Source organism: Oreochromis niloticus, linkage group LG1 (assembly GCF_001858045.2).
Source record: "Oreochromis niloticus isolate F11D_XX linkage group LG1, O_niloticus_UMD_NMBU, whole genome shotgun sequence".
In the NCBI taxonomy this organism is placed as follows: domain Eukaryota; kingdom Metazoa; phylum Chordata; class Actinopteri; order Cichliformes; family Cichlidae; genus Oreochromis; species Oreochromis niloticus.
In genome coordinates this window covers 25612448-25639532 of record NC_031965.2, presented here as the reverse complement: position 1 = coordinate 25639532, position 27085 = coordinate 25612448, and the positions used below count along the sequence as shown (strand labels likewise).

At 41.2% G+C, this 27085-nt stretch overlaps 1 protein-coding gene across 1 annotated transcript; it reads right to left on the bottom strand.

Annotated features, from left to right (window-relative positions):
* Nucleotides 1-5457: 5457 nt before the first annotated feature.
* urb2 (URB2 ribosome biogenesis homolog) lies at nucleotides 5458-25586 on the bottom strand. Its single transcript, XM_019359547.2, has 14 exons — nucleotides 25438-25586; nucleotides 23694-23844; nucleotides 23418-23594; nucleotides 22061-23187; nucleotides 21821-21959; nucleotides 19240-21290; nucleotides 18953-19208; nucleotides 18846-18912; nucleotides 17971-18131; nucleotides 17609-17719; nucleotides 14581-14823; nucleotides 11240-11336; nucleotides 9384-9517; nucleotides 5458-5872 (listed from the first exon to the last, which is right to left on the bottom strand). The coding sequence occupies exons 2-14, from the start codon at nucleotides 23817-23819 to the stop codon at nucleotides 5675-5677; spliced, it is 4887 nt and encodes a 1628-aa protein (XP_019215092.1). The 5' UTR covers nucleotides 23820-23844; nucleotides 25438-25586; the 3' UTR covers nucleotides 5458-5674.
* Nucleotides 25587-27085: the final 1499 nt, after the last annotated feature.

The following is a 27085-nucleotide window of genomic DNA, read 5'->3' as shown; positions in this document are numbered from 1 at the left end:
TATAGTTGCTGACCATATCCATCCTGTTATGACCACAGTGTACCGATCTTCTGATGCCTGCTTCCAGCAGGATGGCGTTCCATGCATCATGATTGGCATCATTGCTGTCCAGCTGACAGAGCTGCAGCAACTGTGTGATACTGTTATGTTAGTATGTTGAATTTATGGTTCTGAAGGAAAAAGAGGGCACAACCTAACCCTAATGACCTAATGAAGCAGCTTTTGAGTGTATATTAAGAGGTGGTGAATCCTACAGTGAGGCGATCCAGTGGCTGTCTTATGCTGTGGGGGTCATACAGTTAACCTTTACTCCAGGGTGAATCATTTCTGTTCTGCACAAACACCTTTGTTCTATATATAGACCCTAAAAGCAAACTTGCTCTGACACGCTGCTGGTTTGCAAAATCTAGTGAACCACACATTATTTTTTTTTAAAGGTGTGGCCTCTTCAGACTTCATACCTCACACCTTCAGAGCTTTCAAGGAGCCAGAAGAAGTCAGAAAGAGCCAAAACAACAGCATCCAGTGTTTCTGAGAACAGCTGAAGACGTGCACAGGAAAACCTTTAACAAGCCATTTCCTGTCTCCGTTGTTACCTGCAGTTTATGCCTCATTTGTGAAGCTTTTACCGAGGCAAGCGGCACCTCAAGGGAACAGGGTTTATAAAAAAATAATTCTCTTGATCTGTGCTGTGACACTCTTGTAAATAAAAACGTTTTCCATTTACGCTATTAATGCAGAACCTGGAAGACGGGAGTTTTCAGACTGATTGATGCATTATGAGAGTTCTGTACACGCAGGCACAGTGGTGACGAGTCCATTTAGTACTTTTAAAAACACGTTTATCTGACAGCGACATCGACTACTTAGGGCTGTAAAAAAAAAAAAAATGTTTTCGATTAATTTCTCCCCCCAAACGTTTTAAAAATGTAAATGACTGAGCACTTCCAGTTTTAAGAGACATCAAAGCTCCATATCTGTTATTCAAGCACAAGTCACGCCAATATGTACAGTATATCTCTGTAAATACTGAAAGAGCTCGACTCGAGCCCCCCCCACCCTTTTTTTTTCTTGACAGTTTTGCATTAATGTTTACAAACACTGTCAGTTTAAACACTCGCTCCAAAGCATGAAAACCCCAGCTGTCACTTACTGCCAGTCTTTGTAGCTCTGCTGATGTATTGAAAGATAGAAATATTAAAAGAACAAAACAAAAAAACTGTTAGATCAGTGTTTCTAAGAGGAGGGAGGGTCACACAATGGCAGATTTAAACTGCTCTTCATACACTTTTAATGGTAAATAGGCATGCTTTCATTATTAGATTAACAGTTTTAGCAGCTGCAAACAAACAGAGCATGTATGATGAAAGCGTGTGTCTAAATGAAAGCTGCGATCATATAATAGCAATATCTGTCTTGCCAAAAAAGTGCCCACCGTGTACTATAAATCCAAATAATGAGTATCATTTTTTTCCACTGTAAAACAGCTACAAATCCTATAGATCGAATCAACATTTGGCTTTTTTTTAAACAGTTAATTCATCAGCTTTTCCATCAATAGGCAGCTTTTGTTCTGGAGCTCCTCTTATATGTAGAACTGAACCGTCTCCTTTTTCTCCTGCTTTACTCTTTATTAAATTCTGGATGTTTATCCAGCCAATTTCCACCTGACAATCGGCATTCTTGACGCCGACCTTCACTTTGCATCTTTTCTTTTATCCAGCCCAGTTTTGTTTCTGTTTTCATTCAGGCGTGTGTTGCTCTGGCTCACCCTGTGAAGTGTGTAGATTTCTTGTCACGCCGCACTAAGTTGAAGCCTCTACACTAGAAACAATAAAAAGTGGGCTCAACACTGAGCCTTGCAGTCTGAAAGACACGCAGATAACCTGCAGCATCTCCCCTTTGAATCTGTCTCTGTAGAATACCAGCCTTTCAGATCTTCCCACACATTTCCTGTCTGATCCGCTTCTATATTCAACCGAATAAAGGCAAAAAATGCACACAAAATTTTGCGATACATGAAATATGGAGCCTTTTGAATGTTTCACAAGTATTTGTCCCCCTAAAATCTGCAACAATGTCATATTTTGACTTTCATATTTTGATTACACATATGCTGTTGTCGTCTATGAGAGTAAGTGCAGCAGATGAAAAAACAGCAACATGCCCAGTATAGCCATCAGAGGGGAAAAAAGGGATTTTTTTTTCCATTTTCTAATTAATTATGTATTCATTCATTTATTCTTTCTTATGTAGGGCTTACAGTCAGGAAGTCTCAGGCTAAGTGGGTGAAGAGAATGGAAGCAGGTGCGCTGGCTTATAATCACATTTTCAGTGGGAGGTGGTTCTGCTAATGAGCTTCTGGTTTTCAAACACGGTGTTAAGATTTCCTGTACTGACGCGATCACACCGGCGGTTAATAGCCACAGAGGACACAGGGTTGATTTCAGAAGTAGAGGGGCAAAATGGCAACCAACGCAAAATCACTGCTGCAGGGGCTTGAAGATCTGCAGACTATATTAAGAAACATCATCTGCAATGTAAGCCGCAGCACCAGTATGATTTCTATGTTTCAGTGTCGGTGCTTTGTTACCATTGTGAAACAGTTGCAAAACACCATGATATGATCTGTGAAAATGAATACATTTACTTTAAAATGGTAGAAATATCCCCCAAAATTGAATGTGGTGATTTAAAAGTTTAAAACTCCAGCAACATATTTCGTGTCATTGCTCATAAAGATGCTGAAGGGTGGAAGAATTTTGAGGAAACATTTTTAATAAACTAACAAACTTAAAATTAATATATTTGGTCTGTTTTGTGACTGTCTGCTAAATTTTTCCTAATTACCATGCAATAATTGAAACGTAAAAGGAATACAGGACAAGGGAGTCCTTTAAAGTCCTGCAGTTAGACATGTGCTGTGTCTTTAGGGTTCAAGTTGTAACTAAAGTGATCTCCTTGCAGCGAGCTTTGTATGGAGTAAACAGATATTTATATGAGGTGCAACTGTGTTTGTGGTACCTGCAGGTCTGGTTACAACCCTCCTCAGGCCACTCCACGCAACTGCTTTACATACTTCCTTGTAACTCTGCTAGTTTCAGCTGTTTAAATGTTCACAAAGGCGATGGTAGTCAGCTGTGGTGGTGAATAATACAACACACACTCGAGACGCCGATCAAATAAAAAAATAAAGTTTCTTCTCTGTCCTCTAAAATATAAAAGGTGTGATTTTATACATCTGATTGATGACTTTTGGTGTCAAAGGTGTTTCTATACCATGTTGTTTTATACTTTTTGAGTATAAACCTTCATCCAAACGGAAGCAACTGAATCTAACTTTTCAAAGGTATGAAGTTTAAGTGAGTCAGTTAACTCTTTGGTATGCAGGGATGCTTGTTGTTGTGGATCGCTATTCAGCCCAATAGACCGTTTAACAATATTTACACGTGTTTTACAGGCAAGTATCCAACCCTGAAACCAACATAAAGAACACAATAGACACAGTGAAAGAATTATAAAGATCATCATTGTTTTTTGTTTTGGAAATAAAAATATGTTCCCTAAAACCTGGTGGATTCTGATGTCCGTGACGGCTTCACAGTCCCCATCAAATTTCAGAGATATTTATAAAACTGGACACTTTAAACAATCTGACCATTAATGGATGTGAACTATTGTGCAAGAACATGTCCTCTAAATTCAGCTGTCATATATATTATCATTTATATTAATATTCAACAAGCTACTGGAAGGATTCCTAAGGGTTTTTTGGAGGGTGTAATGTCGGTGTCTCACTGAATGTGCTCCTGTGACTGGTCAGCACTTCATGAAGTGGGTGGGAAGTATTATCTAGCACTGTCTTTATTTTGGACAACTTCCATTTCTCTAACACACAGGTGTCGAACTCCAGGCTGCGAGGGCCGCTGTCCTGCTTATTTTCCAACTAACCTGCCCTTGTAGCTTCTTATTGGCAAAGCACACCTGATCCAGGTAATCAGCAGCAGGTAGGGCAGGGATATCTCAAAAACAAGCAGGACGCTGGCCCTTGAGGACTGGAGTTTGACAGTCCAGCTCCACCCCCACACTGCACATCAGTTTATTGAGTCTGTTGGGATTTGCCACCCTCACCCTTCTGCCCCAGCATACAACAGTATAGAGAATGGGACTGACCACGACTTGTAGAAAATCCTGAGCATGTTAAATGAGCTCAGCCGCCTCAGAAAATAGAGACGGCTCTGGCCTTTCCTGTAGAGTGCAGTGGTGGTTTTAAACCCAGTCCAGTTTATTGTCATTGTGAACCCCGAGGTGTTTATAGTCCCCGCCATGTCCACATTGACCATCTGGATTTCCTGGTTGTCTTAAAGTCTGCAATTATTTTCTTGGTTTTTGTTGCACCACATGACAAAGGAGTCCACTAAAGCCCGGTACTCTGTCACATCACTCCCACTGATGCATCCAACCACCACAGTCATCAGAAAACCTCTGTAGATGGCAGGTCTGTGTGCAGTGGCTGAAGTCCATAAAAAGATGGATAATACTGGATATAATAATTAAATGATGCTCAGTTGGTATTAAGGGGACCAAAGTGTGGCAAAAAAATATCCCTACACCATTACACCACCATCAGAGTGATCCACCGATACAAGGCGGGATGGATTCATGCTGTTTATGCCAGCTTTCTGCCAAATTTTGCACCAGAAATCGAAACTCATGAAACCAGACAACCTTTTTCCAAACTTCTATTTTCAACAGGTTTAATATCTCTGCACACCTAAATGAAGGACAGCTGTGTAGGAGGAAAACATGTTTTAAACAGATAAACTCCACACAGTCTTGCATAAATTGCATTTTAATCCAATCTAACTTCATCAAGTGAATTAAAGGTAATGAAGGTCAATTTAAGTCCAAGTTTTGTGAGCGTGAGTGAACTGTAGGCTTAGTTTCCTTCTTCTTAGATGGCAGGAGTGGCACCCAGAGTGTTGTGCTGCTGCTGTAGCCCATCCAGGCTTTAAGGTTTGACAAGCGGTGCTGGAGTGTGGTTCAGAGATATTCTTCTGGATTGTATTAAGTGGTTATTAATTCAAGCATTCTAGCAATTCTTCTGTCACTTCTGACATCAACAAAGCATTTTCATTGAGAGAACTGCTGCTAACTGGATATTTTCTCTTTCTCTGTTTCTCTGGAGAAGCCAGTGTGGGAAAATCCCAGTAGATCAGCATCTTCTGATAGACTCAGACCAACAACCGTGCCACATTCAAAGTCACTTAAATCAGTTTTCTTCCCCATTCTGATGTTGGGCTTGAGCTTCAGCAACTCGTCTTGACCATGTCTACATGCCTAAATGTATTGAACTGCTGTCATGTGATTGCTTGACTAGATTAGTGTAGGTGTATCTAATAAAGTGGACAGTGAGTGTATTTTGTCTTGGATATGAAGATAGGACTCCTCACAACATTTAACAAAATTGCATAAATCATATATTTATTGTCTTAGGTACAAAATCCACTGTCTTAATTTTACAATAAACTCCAATGAGCAAGAACATCAACAGTGACATCATATGGTATCCAAAACTGATTTTCTACTTAAAAGATAATCAAACATAAGCAGAAAATCTACTTTTGTTTAATTAAACTGAAACCTAAACTGAAACCAAAGGCGGTTTCGGCAGTTAAACAGTGTACTTTTCCTCTCCTTGCCTCTGTGCTTTGTGATAGTGGGTGTAGCTGCCGTACAGCTCGTTGAAGACCTCTCTGACTCCCATCGGCAGTCCTGCCCTCAGAAACTTGATATCCTGCTCCTTGCACAGGTCCAGTATCAGATAGATGCCCTCAGTAAGATGCAGCTTCACGTCTGGTCGCAGAGTAACCTGGAGAGGTCATTTATGAAAGAGGACAAGACAGCAGAGACAATAAGAGATAAAAGAAGAATTTATATGAATCTGAGGTCAGACAACATTTGCTCATTTCATAAATCACATCTGTGTTCCAGCGAAATGATGATCCTGTGTACACACATCTCTTCTTCGCTGTTTTGCACTTAACAAGGTCAAATTTGCACAGAAATTTGATACTGTATGCTGCAATATCCATCAACCCGACGCCAACATTTCAACCTGGAAATTATGCGCCAAACAGTTAAATACACATTTAAGTCTTTAGTTTAGCCGTAAGTTTCAATTAGAGAGACATCAAAGGACAGATATCATCATTTATACTGACAAAAACTATATTACTGCAAATGCTCAGAGTAGGACTACAAAAACTCAACAATGAAGATCAATTAATTCCCCAGAAACCCAGAAAATATCTAAATACAGAGTGGTCCATAGCAACGGTCCACAAACCTAGATTCAAACTTCCAGGGGCATCCCAAAAAGAGTTTCTCAAACAGGATCGCTAAACATCACAACATAAAAAATCAACATGATCTACATTAATTTGCAGTTTGACACCTCATGACAGCAGATTTTATAGTAATAATCAGCCGTTTGTGTCACTGTTGCTCCAAAATGAACTAAAAATGTAAAAAGTAGTATTTTTAATCCCACGCTGTAGTTTACATATGAAATTCAGTACAGGGTTTTGCCCGGGGGATCTAGTATACGTGGCGCCACACTGCTGCAGAGGATTTTTTAGTTCTCCGAAAATAGGAAGGTCGTACACGCTTCATCTGCACCTGAGTGACAGGAGCAGAGCAACGTGTTCAGCCAACGGCGGGTGGAGCCGTCTTACTCCAATAACATGTAAAATAGTCAAACAACAATGATTGTGCTCAGTGGACCCGGCAGAACGAGCCAAGTGGATATTCAATATCGTCTGGTTATTCATCTCTGTTACACTACACCGCCACAGACGCACAGGTGTAACACACCATGACCTGATGCTATCAGTGGTGACCGCAGTCTACAGACCTCTGACAATGAGCGAGGAGGTGCTGCTGACTGTACCTGTTTAACGATTAGATAAAACCTGAGTCACATAATGATAGGCTTCACACATGAAGGAAACAACCCACCATGGGGATTTCTGCAAACAAAGCAGTCAGGAGCACATAGTAACTGCTTTGTGTGCAGAAAAATAAGAAACTGAGACGGAAGAGGCAGAAAATTAACATGATGATAACCAAAGCTATGTAAAGCACTCGTCTATTTCCGTTTTTTATATTTACATTCAGGGTTTACTTATAAAGCACTACAGGGCTACTTGTATTTGCTCGATTACCTTTTCTTTTACATTTGCATAGTTTAGCACAGTGACACTCATTCAACACACAGAGTGCTGCCAATCTGGTCTGCTGCTGCACATACGGAGATGCAACTGCACTCCTGAGCCATTTTAACTAAAATTAAATAAGATTGTTCCCATTTTATTTTATTTTAAAGCAGTGTGGTACTAATTGTACACACACAAGGAAACAAAAGTCCCAATGCATGTGTAAAAGTATATCTAAAAAATGTCCAAATGTCCAAATCTCCATCAGTCAGTGGTTGAGTTTTACTTTGGGTAAAAAAGAAAACATTTCTAGTTCTGAAGTGAGAGCTCCATGAACTGTATATAAAAGATGGTTGTAGTTATCAATTCTGAAAACTAAAGTTAATGTTAAACTGCCTAAAACCTTTTTTAAAGTTAATGATCAGCAGGGAGCGACTCCTTTGTCTGCAAAAAAAAGAAAGAAAAAAAAAAGAGCTCAAATGTAAGATACGTCTAAGGGAAAGTAATCAGACTATATTTAATTTTTTATGGTCAAGAGTAACAGAATAAAACCCAACATGTGTTTATTTTTCAGGTGATGACAGGATAGGATTTCCTGTTCTGTTTCTGGTTTCAAAATACTAATTTTTTTGGGTACTTTCGGCTTTTTGTTTACATGTTTTATTTTACTTGCTGACACAGTCCAGCTGATGGCTAGGTGTGTGTGTGTGCTCCCAGCCTCAAACCGGGGATCTTTCATGTATAAGACAAAAGTGTTAACGACTACATGCAGAGTGACAACTGCACAAAACAACCGATGGTTTTGAGATTGCATTTTGGCAAACAAACTGCCTCTTTTGGCCTCAGTACAGGACTGTTTACTGGCAACCAAATCCTGCTCATCATATAACTCTACATAAAAGCATGGCAAACAAACAGAAACCACAAAGCAGAAAATCACCAAAATCATGCTCCTTGTGACCAGATTTCACGCATTCACACACACATGCAAATATCTGTCTAAACCTAGATCAGTCTACCCTGTGACTCATAAGTCACTATCAAATCGCCCCTTTGCTCATCACGTGCGGTTTGGAGCTTTGCTCAGGGCTTCAATTCAGCACTTTGCACACCGACGAGTAGTCTCACAGTGGATTGCACATTTGTGAAAATACTGTCTCGATCTTCACTGGTCCTAACGGAGGGGAAACCCGAAAAGCGGTCAAAACTGCAGTTCCTCCAGGTGTCACTTGAGGCTTTCTGCAAAAGCGAGTCAATCCCCAAAGATTCCCATATTAAAATGCTTAGTATTAAAAAGCATATTTACAGGGTGATATGAAATCATAGCTTTCCCACTCATAACAACTCCATGTTCGGTGATTTAATTTAATAAACTGTTGATAAAATGTTGCTTTGGTGCTGCACAGGAGGTTTGCTTCTAAGAGCCACGAGGAGAAGCTCTGACAGAGGCAGCTAAATTACAAAGAGCACAGAGTCTTTAAACTATTCCCATAAGTCCAATTTTAGGATTATTAGATGATTTACGGAGTACAAAGAATCCCAAATATGACTTCCACACTATTTCTGTCTGTCTGTCTGCCCGACGGTTTGCTCATTTTCTTTTTCCCAGTATGCGACTCGACTGGAAACTGCTGAGTCAGGCTGGCGTCATGTTAAATACAGTCTGGCAGCTGAGAGCAGCCGCTCTCAGGAGCCAGACGTGACTCACTGTACTGAGGGAGCTTCACTCCAGCACTCAGAGTTACAGTAATCCTGGACCTGTTCACTGAGATTTGTGAACATCTACAGTTTGGCCAATGGAAATCACTGCTTCTGAGCGTCAGCGTCTCCATCGCTCAGCTCAACGGCTACCAGACAAACTGGGCTGGATCAAAGGATCATCTGAGATCCTGCTGCCTCTTCCATACATCAATGTCTGTGTGTGTCACTCACAGCTGTAGAAAATCACAGGGGATGACAGATGGGTTCAGATGAGGAACTGTCTTGGCTTTCTATAATACTATGACTCTGTGTGTGTGTGTGTGTGTGTGTGTGTGTGTGTGTCTGGCATTTCATTGCTCAGTCACCAAATTGTAAAAACCATCAGAAAGAATAAGTTTCCAGTGCAAATATTAGCAAATCAAGACACAGAGAACATTCATACTGTGTGTGTGTGTGCGTGTGTACCTTCTGCAGCTCTGTGACGTACTGAGCCACCATGAAGGCTGAGAGCGCGGTGAAGCTCTCCGCGGTTGCAGCAATGTGAGAGTACATCCTCTCTACCAGCCTGGAGCACTGGAAATACACATCACTGTCTGGACCTTCAGAAAACAGAGAAAGGTGTTCATGTTATTCAGATGTTCATATGTGGAAACTAAAGATATTCTTTACTTTACAAGATTCTTATTTTACGTTACCCAAACAAAGCTAATGATCAATAGATAAACTGGAGTGTAATACTGCATTGACCGGCTGCCGGATGTTTTCAATGAAAGCTGGAGATACAAAGCTGCAAATCCATGAACTGTATATAAAAGATGGACATTACTAATGGCTCGTGTCACAAGCAAATTGAGCTGTTTTAGCTTCTAGGTGATCTTTTAAGAGCATTGCCTTGTTGGTATCTTGAGGCAGATTTGATGATTGAGGGACATACAGTACTTTATCCTCCATGTTCACTCTAACTGGGGCCATAATTTGCAAAACAAGCACCACTTTGCACTTACAAAACTCAATAATCTCATAATGAAAATGTTTAATGAGGTCACAGAGCAAAAAAGCCAAAGGGACATTTGGGAGCACGTCGAAAATGCCGTCATATTTTGCTGATGTGGGCCGTTGTTTTGGTGGCCGATCGTGCACCTCTCAATTTCTGTAACTTGGCATATTATGGTTGAAGACACGAGCGTTCGACTGTGCTGTTTTTTCCTACTGTTTTATGATGTAACAGTGCAGAAGCCCAGAGAGTGACAAATTATACAGAGGATGTTGCAGCGACTTCCTGTGAGCTAACAGCGGCGTAAATAGAAGTGACTGTGCGATGATGTTGCACAGCACACAAAGCAGCCAATGCGGTGGTGTACCCGCACCTTAAACTTTAGAAACAAGGTGACAACAAGCCAATCTATGTGCTTTTCTATTCTGTTATTCTGTTCAGTTTCATTCACACAGCTAAAATCATTAAGGGAAACACTTGATCATCAACTTGTGCGCACACGGAAGCCTTTTTTGGGGAGTTGTCTGCCACCAATGCAGGGAAATAGATTCACAATAGTTTATGTTACCCAATTGAAGTGTCCTCTTAAAATCTCTGATTAGTATATTGTTGTATCACACTGAAAGAAGCTGGATAGGTACATCCCTAGAAATGTCCAGTTCTTATATACAGTCTGTGCTTCAGCCTTTTTTCCATTTCTTTAATTTCACAGTGAAGCATTAATCAATCATACATGTTTATTTCTAGAGATACAAGAGCCTGAGGACAATATCGATGAGCACTAGATTTAAAAAAAAAGAAACATCATGGTGTGATTGCAGCATTAAGACAGCTGAATATTTAAAGCTAAACCACAGAGTGCTCATACAGCACTCTTATTGGTACAGAGAATTGTTCCTATGGTGACTAAGTAAGAGGTTACTGCAAACAGAGGTCTTAAATTTACAGTGGATTTAAAATGAGAAACGAGCCTGTAACCTTCTCTACTTCTGGGAGGCTACTGCCAGAAGTGTTGAAACATGTGTGGGCATGACACAAAGTTCCTGTCAGCTCCAGATTACACAATGCAATTTATTATTCTTCAGTAATCTGCAGTGTTATTTTTCGTTGGGAGGACGGTAACAAAACACAAGCCACATCTGTAGTGAACAGTGAACGCTAGTACATCACTGACCCGTCCCCTTCATCAGAGTAAAGCAGACTGTTTTTCTGGGCCTTGAAGACGTGATAACGTTTCCTGTTATGTCTTTCACCTACAACTTTACACTGTGCAGTCCTAACACCCTGACTGAGCTGGTTTGGCCACATTAGTGAATGTTAATGTTACCTGCGTCACCGTCTCCTCTTTGCCGACCTTCCTGCACAATAGAAGCCACTAGACGGTAGAAGACATTTAAGAACGAGGAAGCTGCATTTAACATCGCCTGGAAACACAAACAAAAAGTAAACAGTCAGTAACATATATAAATATATATCTTAATAGGTCATACTTCTGCATGATAAAACACTGTTATACTGCAATTGCTGAAAAGTAATAGATCCTGGCAGAAAACTGTTTGTAGACTCTTAAATTCACAGAGGAGTCATTAGATTTATTCTTGAGGATTTGCACCTGACTTTGGATTATATTACATTCCATTCACACCACTAATACAGCTGGCATTAACATGAATTGTGCTCAACCCGAACTACACTCATGAATTACTATCATATGTGTGGAGGACGAATGTTACATGTTTTTAGGATCTGATAAACAGAGACCAGAGAACTGAATCCAAGAGGTTTAAAAAAAAAAAAAGGACTAAGCAGTCCTGACAGATCCATCTGTTACATCGCTTTCACAGCTCGAGTCGTAACGGAGCAGCCATAAACTTACAGCTCGCAAAATGACTGAGGTAAAAGTTGGATTCCCGCGAGAGCTACATATGCATTTTTGTCTGTACCTTGCTCTCCTCGGGGAGACTGAGGCAGGGAAGGAGAGACGGGAAGAATATAAATGAGGAAGGGATGATGTCACCAGCTCTGGTTGGAGCTCAGCAACGGTTTCCATCAACTTAAACCTGCTCCATGCCAACCTACCCGGCCTGCCAGCTCCCCTACCTCTCCTTGCTGAGCCTCCTCCCTCACACAACCCTCTTTTCTATTTTGTCTTGAAACTTCCCTCATGTATCAGGTTCTCCATCTCCTGTTTTATCCTTTAATCTCTTTATCGCTTATCTTTTACTCCCATCTCTTTCTCACTCTGCTTTCCTTCACTGCCTCCTTTTTCCTCCCCTCTTCCCCCTTCTCTTAGTCGTCTTTTGTCCTTGCAAACATCTGATATCACTTAGCTCGTTCATGGCTGGCTTTATTTAACACAGCTCCCCCATTTCAGCCCGGCTTTGTCGCTGTTACTGAACAACAAACTGTCAACATTTTAGATTCAGGAAAACTGAAAAATTATCGCATTAACAACGCCGGAGCAGAATGAAGCGCGTGGGCCGGGATGTAGATGGCTCCATTTCTTCAGGATAAAATAAAATTCATTTTTACGACCTTTTGGGTGCAAAGTGAACACTCCCAGTACAAGGCAGAAAAAGTAGACATCATGATGTTTTCCATGCAGCTGGTGAGCTGCAATATCCTTTTGTTGAAAGCGGAATTCCTTCGAGGCATCCTGTGAGCTCAGCAGCACCACATACCACATTTTCTTCAAATCAAGGATTCAAACCCGCAGCCTTGACCTACAGAGACCTTCATTATACAAGTGTGTAGTCTGATTTCATAAGTCGGGGGCAGAGTGCAGGAGCAGCTTTTAAAAAAGTACTTTTTTTAATGTTCTTTAGCTGTACAAAAGCATTTTGTAGAAAATTATCTATGAGAATTAAACTGCTCATTCGGCTTTTTGTAATAATAATGTAAGCGAGCAGATGCTGCCCCGACCCCCAGATAAAATTGAGGGGAAGCAGCCCCACCCAGCAGCCTCCGGGTAACATACCCGCCCCCCAAGGCCCTGTGTGTGGTGATATGTTGTGAACTGTAATGACTAGACTGTAATTAAAAGGGGGGCGGACAGCCAGCAAAGCCAAATAAAAACCTGTTTGGTCAGAATGCATTATGAATGTGGTGACAAGGAGTTTGCAAAGTATTTTAAGGTCTAGATTTACGAGTGAAACTGGGCGGTAGCTGGATGGGTACACAGGATCCTTGCCTGGTTTGTGAAGTAGGCCAATGATGGCAGAGTTCATGTTTGGAGACAGAGTCTGACTGTTCAAAATTTAGTGACCGTTCTCAAAAAGTAGGCGCTACCTTAGGCCATAAGTCTTTGTAGAACTGGAAAACCTTCTGGCGCTGGCACTTTATTGTTTGGGAGATGCTGTAGAGCTTCGTGGAATTCAGATATTGAAAGAGGTGAATCCAGAGCCGCAATCTGTTCGTCATTTAGTTTCAGTAGATTTATATTGTTAAGAAATTCTGAAATATCAGCGTCGGAGGGATTAATCTGTGATGAGTATAAAGCTTCATAAAAGTCTTTAAAAGATTTATTTATTTGTTGTGGATCATGAGTAATGTTCCCAGTGGAATCCTTTATAGAATGAATAGCTGTTTTTTCACCTAAACAGTAAACCTTGAAATAAAGTCTTATTTGATATCAGAGCAGTGTGACATTTTGATCTTGTTGTCGGTACTAAAGTAGATCAGCAGGAAAGTGTGGCCTCACATCAAGAAGATCATTTTGTGTTTGGAGTCAAGCTGCAGTTTACATAAACCTTACCTGCTGCTGAGTTATGGCTGAAAACGATCTGTGTTTCTGCAGTAAATTAATTAACTGCTCATCTTTTTGCATAAAACACCAGGAGCACATAAACTCTTGAGTCAAGACTAAAAATGTCTTGTGACAGGTTAAACTGATCCTGAACTTTGGACACTGAAATCTAATCAGCTCATCCTTAAGTCAAAGAGAAAGTTTGTTCGTAATTTGAAAACTCCCTTTAAGACATTTCAGAGAAACTTTCATTACTGTTCGCATGTCTCTGTCCAGGACACCGAGATGTTCCCAAGCCCATCATGACATCCTGGGGTCTCCAGTCCCTAACAGATCAGCACAGCGTCAGTATCACTGGTGCCAATCCATCCATCAATTTCCTGCTCCATTCTACCCTCCCCTGACCCAGAGTGAGCACTCCACCCTTTTACAGCTGACAACTATGGTCTCAGATTGGTGCTGATTCTCGTCCCAGTCACTTCACACTCTGCTGCAAACTGCCTTAATGCACACTGAAGGAGCCTAGAAGAACCATGTCATCTGCATACAGCAGCAATATGATCCCGAGGCCAGCAAAGTGGAAACCCTCTGCTGCTTGGATGCAACTAGAGATTTGCACAATGTGAACAAAGCTCTCGGCACGCCTGTACAGGAACTCTAGGCAAGTGCAGTTTAAAGAATATACTTTTTCCACATTTCCAAAGCCACTGTCATGTGCATTACAATTTGCAGTGTCTATTTAAACACACAACACCTTCACATATCAACTAATTTAGAGCTAAGCAGCAGTGCCACACATTTTCTATAATTTAACTGAATAAGTTCTCACTTATTAAAAAGCAATCCCCTGTGCCAGACTGGACCCTCTTACACACTGCATGTTTCACACCCCTGCACCACTTCTTTCACCTGTTCCTTCATACCTGAGGATGACACTGGATGATGGCGAACAGCGCCTCATGAACAGCCAAGAAAGCTGAATGATAGACTGCTGGGGTCATGTGGTCAAGGGGGACTGACTGGAGCGCTCCAAGAATCAAAGTCACATGATGAGGGCTGGTGATTTGCCCCTCCCCCTGTCGGAGCAGTGATGTCATCGACGTTATCATGGGAATGGTAAAGGGAAGGGTCAGCGAGACGTCCTGACTGGATAATCTCACTAAGAACTGTAACACAGAAAGACAAAGACACAGTAAAGGTTAGATAGATGAACATGTACAAACAATGAGAGCAAGAAGCTACAAAAATCCGAGCCTTCCAAACATTAAAGGTATTTCCTTCACAACTCATCTTTTTTTAAAGCTTTCTGGATGTAATGAATACCAAAATACATATTTAACAAAACTGACAACAAAAGGCTGTTTCACAGCAGACATGACTTCCCACAGCAGCACAGGTGTGCCTAACAACATTAACAATGGACCTGTTCATCGTATTTTAAGATCCCATTAAATCAAGTCAGTGACAATGAGCCAGCATGCAAAGCAACAGAGTCCGCATTCACAACGCTTCCAAGTACTTGGCTCGGAGTAGCTCCCAGAAATGAAATTCCAAGTGTCAATATGTTTTCTAAGAACTGAAAGTTTGAACTAAACCCTGCAAAAATAACAGCTATTTACAAAACATCTCAAACACCCAGAAAAGCCCTTAAACCATTAGGAGTACTGAGGATGATTTTTAAGAGAGCAGAGGCCACGGCCACAGTAAATCCCCCCCCCCCCCCGCCTTCTAGCAAGGACAGCAGTTTGCATTTGTTGACTGATTTATTGTGTCAGCTCGTGCAAAAAACACAGTCCACCGTGGAGACAGGTAGAGCTGGAGATGAGGCTGGAGAGATGGATGACCTCATGAACTATTCATGCAGTAAGATTTTGATCACGTGGTTATAGGTGACTAACGGTGATTACATAACTGTAGAAACGACTCAGTGCACGCCTTACTGGTGGGTTCTGGGAATTGGTTTAAGAAGGAGAATATTTTTACAAGCCTACATTCACACAGAGTTACACAGCACTTTATTGTATGACATTAAGAGCTTTCTACCTACCACACACATACACATCCACATTCACTCTCTATACCAAGGACACTTCAGCATGGAGAGGATGGGTACCTGGATGAGGTACCTCGTACCAGCTGGAGGCCCCAGGACACACTGGAGTGCTTATGGTTTAAGTGCTTATGCTTGATTCATTTCTGACTTCTGAAAGAAATCCAGTGTGTCGGCTCAAATTTGGGTATAAAATTGTAAAATAAGTTTGCTGTTTGCTGAATAAATAATATAATTTTGAGATTTCTAAAATATTTGTGTTTCCTATGTTTTTAACAGTTGGTCTAATACATTTGTTAAGCATTGTAATACTGTTCTAAATAAATGTAAACAAAGGTATAACAATTAAAGTATTTTGTGTATTTCCACAGAGAAATCGTGACAAGCAACCACCATTAAAGAGTTGAAGAAAGAAAGATTTTAATAAAAGTTCTCCCTCTTCTCTTAAAAGAAGAATTTAATTAGAAGATTTTATGCTTTTGAACAGGCTCTCTCTCACGTATCTAAAATTACAGATTTGACCGATAACACAAGCATGAGTGAGGGGATGTGTGTCTATCAGAGCACTCTGTGTGAGTGAGTGGGGGTCTTGATGAAAAGGCCAAAAGAGCACAAGTGGAAATTACAAAGAAGATGAACAAAAGACTGTGGCTGTCTTTAGGCGTTGGTGGCTGTCAAGCATTAAAAAATTACAGGCATTTTTATTGAATAAAAGAATAAAAAAGTCCCATGTACTTCCAGCACATGGTCACTAACATCATCACAGATGATGAGCCGGAGATCGGACTGTCACGTCTCATCATCATGGCCCAGTACCTGCTTGTCTTCACTATAATGTGAATGATATACTGATTATTCTAGTTTAATGGCTTTTACCTAAATAATAAAAAATTTAACTTGTAGTTTGAAGCCAGTTCATTTTCCAGTCACAGTTTCTGACTCTGGCCTCAAAACAAAGCTGGCTTCATTTTGAGGCGTGCCCCACACCCATAACCCCGTTTGTCATCAATCCAGTGATTTCACACCAGGTGTGCAAACTGATTTAACCGTCTTTTTTCGTGAAACAAACAACTGAACAATGACACACAGCAGACCCGCAATAACACAAAATGTTTTATATTCTTTTAGCTTGGAGAGCAGCTCCTCCTGACAGGCAGGCAATGAAACTACGAGTGTGAAATGCATTTTGTTTCTAAAACCCTGTCCTCACTCTCTACATGATGATCTGGGACATTTTGGTGGTCTGGCAAAGATTTTAATACCAATTTTAAAAATTACCGCAGTAACCCAAAGTATGCCGTTAAAATTAGGGGAAAAAAATCATAATAATTTAAAACAGTTCAATCCAGCATGCTATTGAACTTTTAAAAAATGTGCATACATACAGGGGATGCGGACAAACTTTAAATATGATTGAGATTAGACAGAAAGAACAGAAGAAGCACATGTTTTGGAGCATAAACACCATGATGTAATCAACTGATATTCCTGCTGGTTTACAGCTTCCACCACAGCATCTCTGCAGGTGCAGGTGGGGGCAATAAGAGACCCAGGCAGCATTTGACTTGCACGCCTCAAGAGACCCGCATGGAAACCACTTGGGAAACAAAGCTGACGGGTAGCTAACACCGAGCGCCGCCAGAAGCAGTCCAGTCGACTGACACTGGCAATGTAGAGAAAAAGGCAGCTGCAGGCAACAGTTAATAAGCCTACCAGAGGTTCAAGTATATCAAGTTGCTTACAGTCTCTCTTACTGTCTTTAATGTACATTTAAGGGGCCCCTTTTATGTACCTTAAAGTACTGTATATATGTGCAGGAGTAAAGTGGTGCTTTAGTGTGTGTGTATTCTCACTGCATTAAACTCTGTATGTGTTCGAGTGTGAGTGTTTGGTTTTCTCACCACCACAGCAGATATAATCTGTGGTGCAATGAGCCACAGAGCTCTGGAGCAGGTTTCAGGCAGCTGACAACAGGACAGCAGCTTAATGGTGATTACTGCAGATAGCGCCTCCTGGAGAGCAGCAAACAGACAGAAGAGTTTGAAAAAACAGTTACCACAGAGTATTAAACATTCTTCTTCACCTTGGGAAAAAAGCACCAAAATCACAACCTCCCATTTATCAGGTAAGATAAAGAGAACGCCTCTCATCTAAAACATTGTAATAACAACACAGAAAAATCTAAATTGTGCAGATTCTACAGCTTTTAAGATCATGAAATCTGAAATAGGAAAACTGTAGTGAAATTCAGTCTCAGCCTCACCCTGCAGTTTCCTGCCCTCAGCTTGCTAATGTCCAGTCCTTCCCTGATCGTCATCAGCAGTAGATTAAATCGACTTGTTGTACTTTTCGCCACCAAGTGGCGCAACAGCTCCTGCACAGCCGGCTCCAGCTCACTAAGATCAGTGGAAGGCAGCCAGGGAGCTGAAATCAAAGAGATCGAAAGAGATTTTAGCAAGGATACAGAATCATTAATGTTCTGCATTAATAATAAATCAGTCCATTCAATAACAGGGTGGATGCAAGCAATGTTTGCTTCACTGAGTGAACGGGTTAAATGCAGAGAGGAATTTTCCCACAGGGATCAATAAAGTATACATAAAATATACTGATCCAAACAGAAATGTTTTCAAAATGTCTGTGTGCCTGATCTGACGCTAACGTTAGAGAACTGCCACTAAAATTGACAAAGGCGACAGGGAGACTGTTTTCATAAAAAGGGGTTTATGACCCTTTCTCTTTTATTACTTTATTACTTTTTGATCTGTGTGATGTCAACCAGAACAGATATTCTTAATTAAATATTCTTAATTCTGTTTGCAAGGAGCAGCCAATCAGAAGAAAGTTGGGATAAGTTGTTGAACTAAGCATCATGTAAAGCTGCTCTAGTGGAGCCCAAGAATCCTCTGTAACAGAATTCAAATTCAAACAACTTTAAATTTAACTAGTTGGGTTGAATCTGATTGTCGTATGTGCGACAGAGAAAAGCTCATTTTCTTTAACAGATGGCATGACATACTCCCCTTAGTTGTATTCCTGTGTCAATGTGTGCGATGTGCAGAGGTAATTACTGAAAGGACAACACTGACTGATTGCACAGGTGAATGAGATGTTTGTTTTTAATATGGTTGCATATACCTGTCAGTAGCCTGTGCAAATTCTGCAGTATCTGAATGTAAAGGTCATCCAGCTCATTTCTTCCCTTCTTCATCTCTCCTTCCTCCTCTGTGTCTTTTTTCCTCCACCATCTGCACAGCTTGGTAAAAGGAGGACAGGAAGCGGAGAGAGGAAACCAGGAAGTCCATGGGCCTGGGGGCAGAGCTTATTTCTTTAAGGACCTGCTGGCAGAAGCCCTGATAAAGGCTCATATGAGTGAGCCTGGTGCCATTGTGCTTGTTCTCATCCTCAACTGACAGTGAGGAGAGCTCAGACTGCAGCATGACTGTTACAACATCTACTAGAAAAGCTTGACCGAGGATGCTGGCAGGCTGGTTCACCCCCCTCACTAAGAGTTTGGGGCTTTAGGACGGACTCGACAGCTGGTACCAGCGAAGCAGCTATTTTTGCAAGTATTTGGGTTAAAATCTGATCCAGTGCCTTGCTTCTTCCCAAATTGGAGATCATTACTTGGGAGAAAAAAGTCACAGATGCCAGCAAAAGATGAACCGATGACAAGGAAGCCCCTGAACTGGATTCAGCATTTTGTCTGCTTGTCACTTCCTCGCTAGTAAGATAGGAAGCAAACTGGTCCAGGTTGAGTCGAACACTGCTGTTTCTGATAATTATCAAACTGACTAAGGTCTGTATGAAGACCTGCACCGCTTTGATAAAATCCAACCAATCAGTGCTGCATGTGGCTTGAGCTCTCGCACTTCTGCTATGCCACAGGAGTGACGACAAAGCGGCCTGCAGCAGAGTACTACCGTGCATGAGCTTCAGAACACTTTGGAAATTTTTACTCTCTAGGAGATGAGCGAGAACCCCGAGCAGCTTTCCTAGGAACAGAGCATCACCTCCAGATTCTGTCATCCGCTCTGTCTTACAGGAGCTGGAGGTGAGCATAAAGAAAAGCAGGAGGAACACACAGGAGAGATCCTCGGAGCTCATCCCATCTGGATGTAGGATTGTTAAGATTTGAAGTAAGCCTACCAGCTCCTTGCTTTCTGTTTCAGTCAGCAGTACAAAAGTCTCTCCAGTTTTAGAGGATGTCAAAATATCCTCAACTATAGTCTCTTTCTTCACCAGCGTGGGCAGAGGCTGACTGGCATCTCTCTGTGAAGAGACTGCCTCTCTTTCCTGAAATGTCAGAAGTGTGGAACAAACCTTGGGTGTATGTGCTGTCCTGAGCACACAGATAATCCTTTGTGTGAGCGACCAAACTGTGGCGGAGAACAGTGAAGGCAACTCAGCAAGCATTGGGCTTTGAAGAAGCTGCGAAGATATGAGGGAGACGGTCAGAGAGCCGGGCGGCAATTCTTCAGATCCGTCTGTCCGTCTGTTCAGAAATGAACTGATAAGTACGTCAGCTATGCAGCGCACGTCTTCGCTGCTCAGGTGGCAAAGGATCAAAGGTAAGTTGGTCGTAACAAGATACCAGTGCGCTGCAAAGTAGGAGCTGGTGGTCACGCTGCTGATCTGCCCGTCCCACGCCTCCTCTCCATCCAGACTCACCTCCAGCTCAGGTGTAGCTAGAATAAACTGTGCTGACCTTTTTAGAAGTGCCGCAGTGCTGGATTCGCCTATTAAGGCGTCGTCCAGCAAAATCTTCTTCATCTGCTGTAAAGTGAGGAGCTTGAGCAGCATGCAGCTCATTGGGCTGCAGGAGGGGGACGGGCGGTGACACGCACGTAAGATGTCACCTGATAAAAGACTCTCTATGTCAGAGATTGGAGAACTAGAAGGAGCTTCATCAGGAGATGTATATTTGTAGCAGTGCATGTGGAAGAGTGTATCCACCTCCACCCAGGTGTATCTGAGCAGGAGAGCTGCCTCCAGGGTCTTCTGCTCCCACAGTGCTCCAGTTTTAGACTCTGAAGGTTTCTCTTTGACGTTCAGACTTTTTCTGCCTTTCTTTGAGGCCTTCTGAACTGAACTTGTATTTCTATTCTTCTTCTCTGTTGAAACCACATGTAGTAACTCCTTTATTAAGCTCTGAAACCCCTTCATTAGGTCCTGACTTTGCCTCACTAAGGGAACAGGAGAGGCATTGTCTAGAGTCTTCAGATTGAATAAAATAGCATGAAGCAGCTGACTGAGGGGGAGGAGTTTGAGAGAAGCGTCTTTTCTCTCTTGGTCCTCGTGTTCTCCATCAGTCTCCATTCGTTCTCCCTCTGTTTTCTCCTTCACTAGGTCAGGCAGTATGTACTTCCTGATGGCCTCCATCACCAATGAAGAGATCTCTAAAACTTGGGATGGAGGTGTGTCCAGAAGGCAGGTCCTGAGAGAGGTGGAGATGCTTTCAGGCAAAAGAGGAGGTCGAAGGTCATCCAGAGCAGGCTGGCAGATCACGGACATGAGCTCAGAGAAGAGACGAGGCAGCTGTCGGAGCTTAGTGTAGGTTTGGAGGAGGCTGCACACCATGAGCTGTTGGCAAGTAAAGTTTCATTAAAACATCACCATCAGAATATTCATATATTAAAATGAATAAACTCAATTCTTAAAAAGTTGGTGGTGCTGTGTAAAATGTAAATTAAAACAGAACACACTCACAGAAAAAACACAAAAACATATCAAATGTTTAAATTTAGACATTTTCACATGTCATGACAAACATTAGCTTATTAAAACATTAAAAAAAAGCAAAGAGTTTTAATCTCATAATCTACAATACATAATATCAAAAGATTCAGAGATTCTAGAGAAATCTCTGTACGCAAGGCTAAAAAAGAGAGAGAGAGAAGCATGGCCTATCTTTTATCTATCTAACTTCTTCTCAGTTTAAACATTTAATATGTTTTCTGTGTTCTATTGTAAATAAAATATGGGGTTATGAGATTTGCAGATCACAGCATCTCAACTTTTAAGAACTGAGTTTGTAATTAGAAACATTGATTTATTGTCTTTTTTTTAATTTGTAAAATATAAAAAGTTAAATGAAGTGAATAAATGAAGACCTGTCTGGCGCGTTGCACTCGTGCTTCCATGCATTCGGCATTAATCCAGGCTGAAGATAAAAGCTGGTCCAGATCTGGCTCGAGAATCAGATGGTTGAGACTCAAAAGCACTTTCAAACAGCGGTACCACGATGGAGTGCTGAAAGTCAAGAAGGGAAATTTTTCCATCGTATAAGAAAAGAAAATTATTCTGTAATTTTATTGGAATGAAAAATGTTTTACAGAGAAGTTGCTCTTTACCTTGGCTGGGCCTCGTTGAAGAGCATTTGTCCCACGGCTCTGTAAAAGTTGAGCTGGACGTCTTTGTGTCGTATCCTGTCTGCGGCCACATTATAAATACCGGCCGACAGCGCCTGGCTCAGCAGGGACTCCACAGCCAGCAGAGCCAGGTTCCAGTTCTCTGGGGAGCTCATGGAAGCTGGAGGTGACTTCTGCTCACCAAGATGAAGATCTAAAGTTGGGACTAATCTGCTTAGAAAGTAGAAACACAGCATCCTCTGCTCCTCCTCATCTTCTACCTTCGCTTTCCCGTACTTTTCCAGAAAAAACTTAAACAACAGACACAAAGCACTGGACTTCACAGGGTAATGTAGTGATGGCTCACAGTAACCCCGGTTGCTCAGTTTGGAAAGTACAGCATTGACAGGCTTGAAAGGCCCCTTTGTCCCTCCTGAACCACGTTTCCCAGAATCCTCTTTAGGTGGAAGGAGCTCCTCCTTGTATGAGTTCAGGTGCTCAGAGGGGAAGAGTGCCAACTGAAGGATGGAGTCCATCTTCATGCGGATGTCTCTACAAAGCTGTTGACGGAGACGCAGGTGAGCGAGACACGCTGCAAATTCTCCCGAGGTTAGCAGGTGCCGGAGCAGGACGAAGGGTTGGAGTAGGTGGTTTGTCACCATACTAGAGACCCTGCTAGGATTGGCTTGTTGTCGCTGCACTGACAAATACGATGACAGCACCTGAAGCAACACCTCATATAGGTTAGCTGAACGGAGGTTTTCCTTCGGCTTGGAAGAGGATTTGTCAACGTCCGACTCTGGCTGATCTAGCGGACTGCCATTCAACATGTCCATCTGGGAAGTCTCCATATTTGTCGCAGGTTCGCTCTGAAGACACTCGGTCATCGGTTCATCATGACTTGTGACAGACTCCTTCTTTAGGTACTCCATGGGCAATGGCTGCTGTAGCTCACGACAGGCCAGCGAGCAAAGCTTGGCCAGCAGATCAACCATAAGTTCATACTTAGATGTAAAAACAGATGAGAGTACAGGAGAAGAGAAAATGCACTGACACACGCTCAGTATGTAGGACACACATCCCGACGACTTGGAGCCAACGTGTGCGCACTTCTGCAGCTGGTCAAGCAGCTAGAAGCAAAGAGAAAAAGCTGTAAGTAACACTTCCACTTGTCAAGTTAGTTATTCCGGGACCTTTTAGTATAATTGCATCTTTATCAATTCATGCTACAACTGTAGTATTAACCCAGAACTGTTCAGGAAATGCTCTTACTATCTTCTAATGACACAAGATAGAGTCAGAGGAGATCACATGTGCTGTTATATCACAGCCTTGATTTCTGATTTAACTGCTGAAGTACCTGTGCCATGTTGAGCTTGAGAGTGATGGTTTTTCCCTGCTTGAGAAAAGACTGGAGCTTCCGGCTGTGAAGCACATCATCAAGGTAGCACCACAGGCCTTCCAAGAAATCCTGGGAAAACTCCACCTTTTTACTGTAGTAGAGTGAGAGGGCATGGGTGCACCAGTCCAACAGCACCTACAGACAGACAGATTTAGGTTAGCCGCTGCTTAATACACGCCAAAAAAGAAAAGGATCATTACTGTGCAATAAACATTCACAAGCTTCCACTTTTACCTGTTCTTTGTTGGGCAGCAGGCACTGTGAAGAGATCCAGGCAAAACGTGCCAGCTTCAGCTTGTTATCCCATGGAGTCTGTGGGCTCTTTAGTTTCAGATGGATACCCGAGTAGATGGCAGCCATCGCTGCAGCTGCTGATGCAAAAGCTCTGGAAAGACAGGAAGAAGACAAGGAGTGAGCGGTTACACAGAGGAGAAGAAAGAGGAAACCTGGATAGTCCTGATAATCATTAGTGATGATAAAACCAGCTAGCTGAGATTATATAAGACACAGACAATTATGCAACAATAATTGGAAGTTTTACTTCATTTTATTTTTATAAATAGATGCTATAGAAGTATTTAACTGTCTATCAGTTATAAAGTAATATTCAGATCCTGTTTTTTATATAAAAGGGAAAAAACTATTCTATCCATTTTTTTGGTTTATTAGCATCCTCCAAATAGTTGTAATAAAATGAAAAGAATTACTCTACACGTGACGTAGTTTAGTCTCTGAGGCATCATTCGACAAGGAAATTAAGTTTGGCGCAGAGTTTAAACAAGGTGTCTGACACAGTTAGCCACATCATTTTAACTTAGAAGCTTTTTATACGTATTTGTCGATACCCTGAACTACTCCTACTTAAATAACAGGAAACAGTGTAGAAGAGTGAGGGGATATGGTGTTCTATAGAAGTGGCTGCTTGACTTTATTTTAGCACCAATGTGTGTCTTAGTATTTGTGACATATGTTGTAATGTATGTATATATACACATATACACATATATATGTAATGACACTGTGAGTTTTACCTATGAACAAACAGCAAAACAGTTGTGTTAGGCTTCAGCTAAATTATCAGACATCAGTTATCCCCATCATTGCAAACTCTCTGTACTCACTACAGACTGCTCCCCATCTGTCTAACATCTGCTTTACAACCCTACATTCAAGGCTGTTTTTTTTTTTTACTTTATTGATCAAACAATTGATTATTTATATCTATTTAACTACTTATGAACACAAAAAAAGACTGGAAATAAGCTGGCTGGTCTGATGAGTCTCAATTTTCTGCTGTGAACTGCTGTGATCAGATCTCAATTCAATATAGTGCCCTTTGGGATGTGGTGGAAGAGGAGATTTACATAATGGTGTGGAAATGCACCTGACACATCTGCAGCTGCTGTGTAATACTATTATGTCAACATGGATCAAAATCTCTGAGGAATGTTTTCAAGATGAATCCACGAAGATTTAAGGAAGCTCTGATGGAAAAGGGGATCAAATCCGATATTAGCAAGGTGTTCCTAGTGAAGTGGCCTGTGAGTATATTTCTTTGCACTATTTAAAAGCAGCCCCAGAAGTCTCTACAGCAGTGATTAATTTTTCTTTACCGTTTTAAACAAAATTCATCAATTCATAATCTAGAACTGATCGTTTTTATGAATTCTGTCGTTTTATATTATAAAGTACTTGTTGTACTGAGTTTATTTGCCCATCTGTCTGAGTTACTTTAACTTATAAAGAAAAATATCACTTATAAGAATGATAAACCAGTAGAAGTCCCATCAATCTGACAAACACACACACTGACATGCTTTAACGCTAACGGCTAGCTACGCAGCATATATTGATGCTAACATTGGCTAATTCCGGTGCTGCTAGCCGCCTGCACGCATACAAATCAGCCTAGAACGTCTGATTTACTTGATTATTACCATCGATCCACATCCGTACAAATTTAGGTCTTTAAACTTACTGCTTTTGAATCCGCACGTGTCTCCTGTTTTCTGATTTGAACGACCCTTCAACTTTCACCCTGCCGGCCCAGGCAAAAGCAATCGAGAGACGATATGAACCTGTCGGCCAATGGTTTGCTCAGCTGTTGAATTTGCTTCTTTTTTCATTCTGAAATGATATATATTATATTAGAATTAGATTAAAGTTGGGATTTCTCGTTATTAAAGTGAAATTACTAAAAGAAATGGACAAGAACTTGTATAGATCTTTTATATTGTATTTGAGTACTTAAAGTACTTTCTTACTACAAGAGACTGGAGAGACAGTGACTACAGAGACCTGGACGTGAACCACATGGTCTACCTGTACACTCGCCCCTCAAAGAAAGTATTAATGTCTCTATATTTTCAGGCAACACATATGTTTGTGTGAACTAAACATAATATCAATATGCATACAGCTTTAATTTTGGGGGGTCCTTTCACTTTTAAGTCAAGGAAAAAAACAATTACAGATAAAGACAATGTAGAAATGCTAGCTAATTAATTTGTTAAGATACAAGGGAAACTAAAACTAAACTAAGGGAAAACTAAATGAGAGAGAGAAAGAACTAAAATAAATGAGACTGACCTGTTAAATGAGTACATTTTGGAGATGAGCATAGTTTAAATGTGTAAAGCAGCACTCAAAGGCACAAAATAACTTCCTCTGGGAAAATCCAAGTGTGCTCTGCCATGCTAATGTAGCTGAGAATTAAAGCTTAGGGAAGGAAAGAAACAGTAAGCTGCACTGTTTGGCTGTAAACAAAAATCAATTCAAAAAGATGAGCATAAATCAAGGACTTGGCTGGAATAGCTCAGGGTAATTTAATCAATCCACTGCTCTTTCTAATCATGATTAATGATATATTTGATCAGGTATCAGAGGACATAGATGAATCAGTTTTCACTGACAGCACAGCCACCTGGAAGAGAGGAAGGGAGCATGCAGCACGTTGCAAATAAATTACAGGAAATAGTTAGGCAGATACAGATGTGGGCAGCTATGTGGTGATTCTGGTTTTCTCTGGAGAAAATGAAAATGATGCAATTTACCAGAAAGCACACAAGAGCGGACTGTTTTACTCATACAAAGCAGATATAACAGCAATAATCATGGTACTATGGTGAACAATCTCACAGAAAGAAAAAGTTTTGGTTTACATAATCTCAGTTCTGACAGTCGGTCAGATTTACTATACAAAGCACCCCCACTATATTAGTGAAGGGGGGGGGGAATTAATTTGTACTGGAAAATATGGGTACGAGAGGAAATGGACGAGATGGAGGTGTCACTAAGTAAACTGGCATATTTCAGCAAAGACTATGCCAAACTGCCTACTGCATGCCTGCCTTCAGTCCAGAACTTTTCACCAACTGAAAACATTTGGAGCATCATGAAATGAAGAATACAGCAAAAAAGGACTTTTAAGCAGGTAGAAACCTCTATCAGACAAGAATAGGACAGTATTCTGCTCCCAGAGGTCCAGCAGATGTTTACAGATGGTTGTTAAAAGAAGAGGGAATGCTACACAGTGATAAACACGGTTCTGTCCCAACTTTTTTGAAACCTGTTGCTGCCTTCAAAATTAAAATGACCTCTTATTTTTGACAAAATGAAACATATTC

Excerpts from the sequence above, each read along its gene's own strand:
- urb2 (XM_019359547.2), bottom strand. The coding sequence starts at position 23,819 with ATGGCTGCCATCTACTCGGGTATCCATCTGAAACTAAAGAGCCCACAG. Across the intron at positions 23,595-23,693 it reads TGCTGCCCAACAAAGAACAG|GTGCTGTTGGACTGGTGCAC; the intron begins GTAAAAGTGGAA and ends GTCTGTCTGTAG. Across the intron at positions 23,188-23,417 it reads TCAAGCTCAACATGGCACAG|CTGCTTGACCAGCTGCAGAA; the intron begins GTACTTCAGCAG and ends CTTTGCTTCTAG.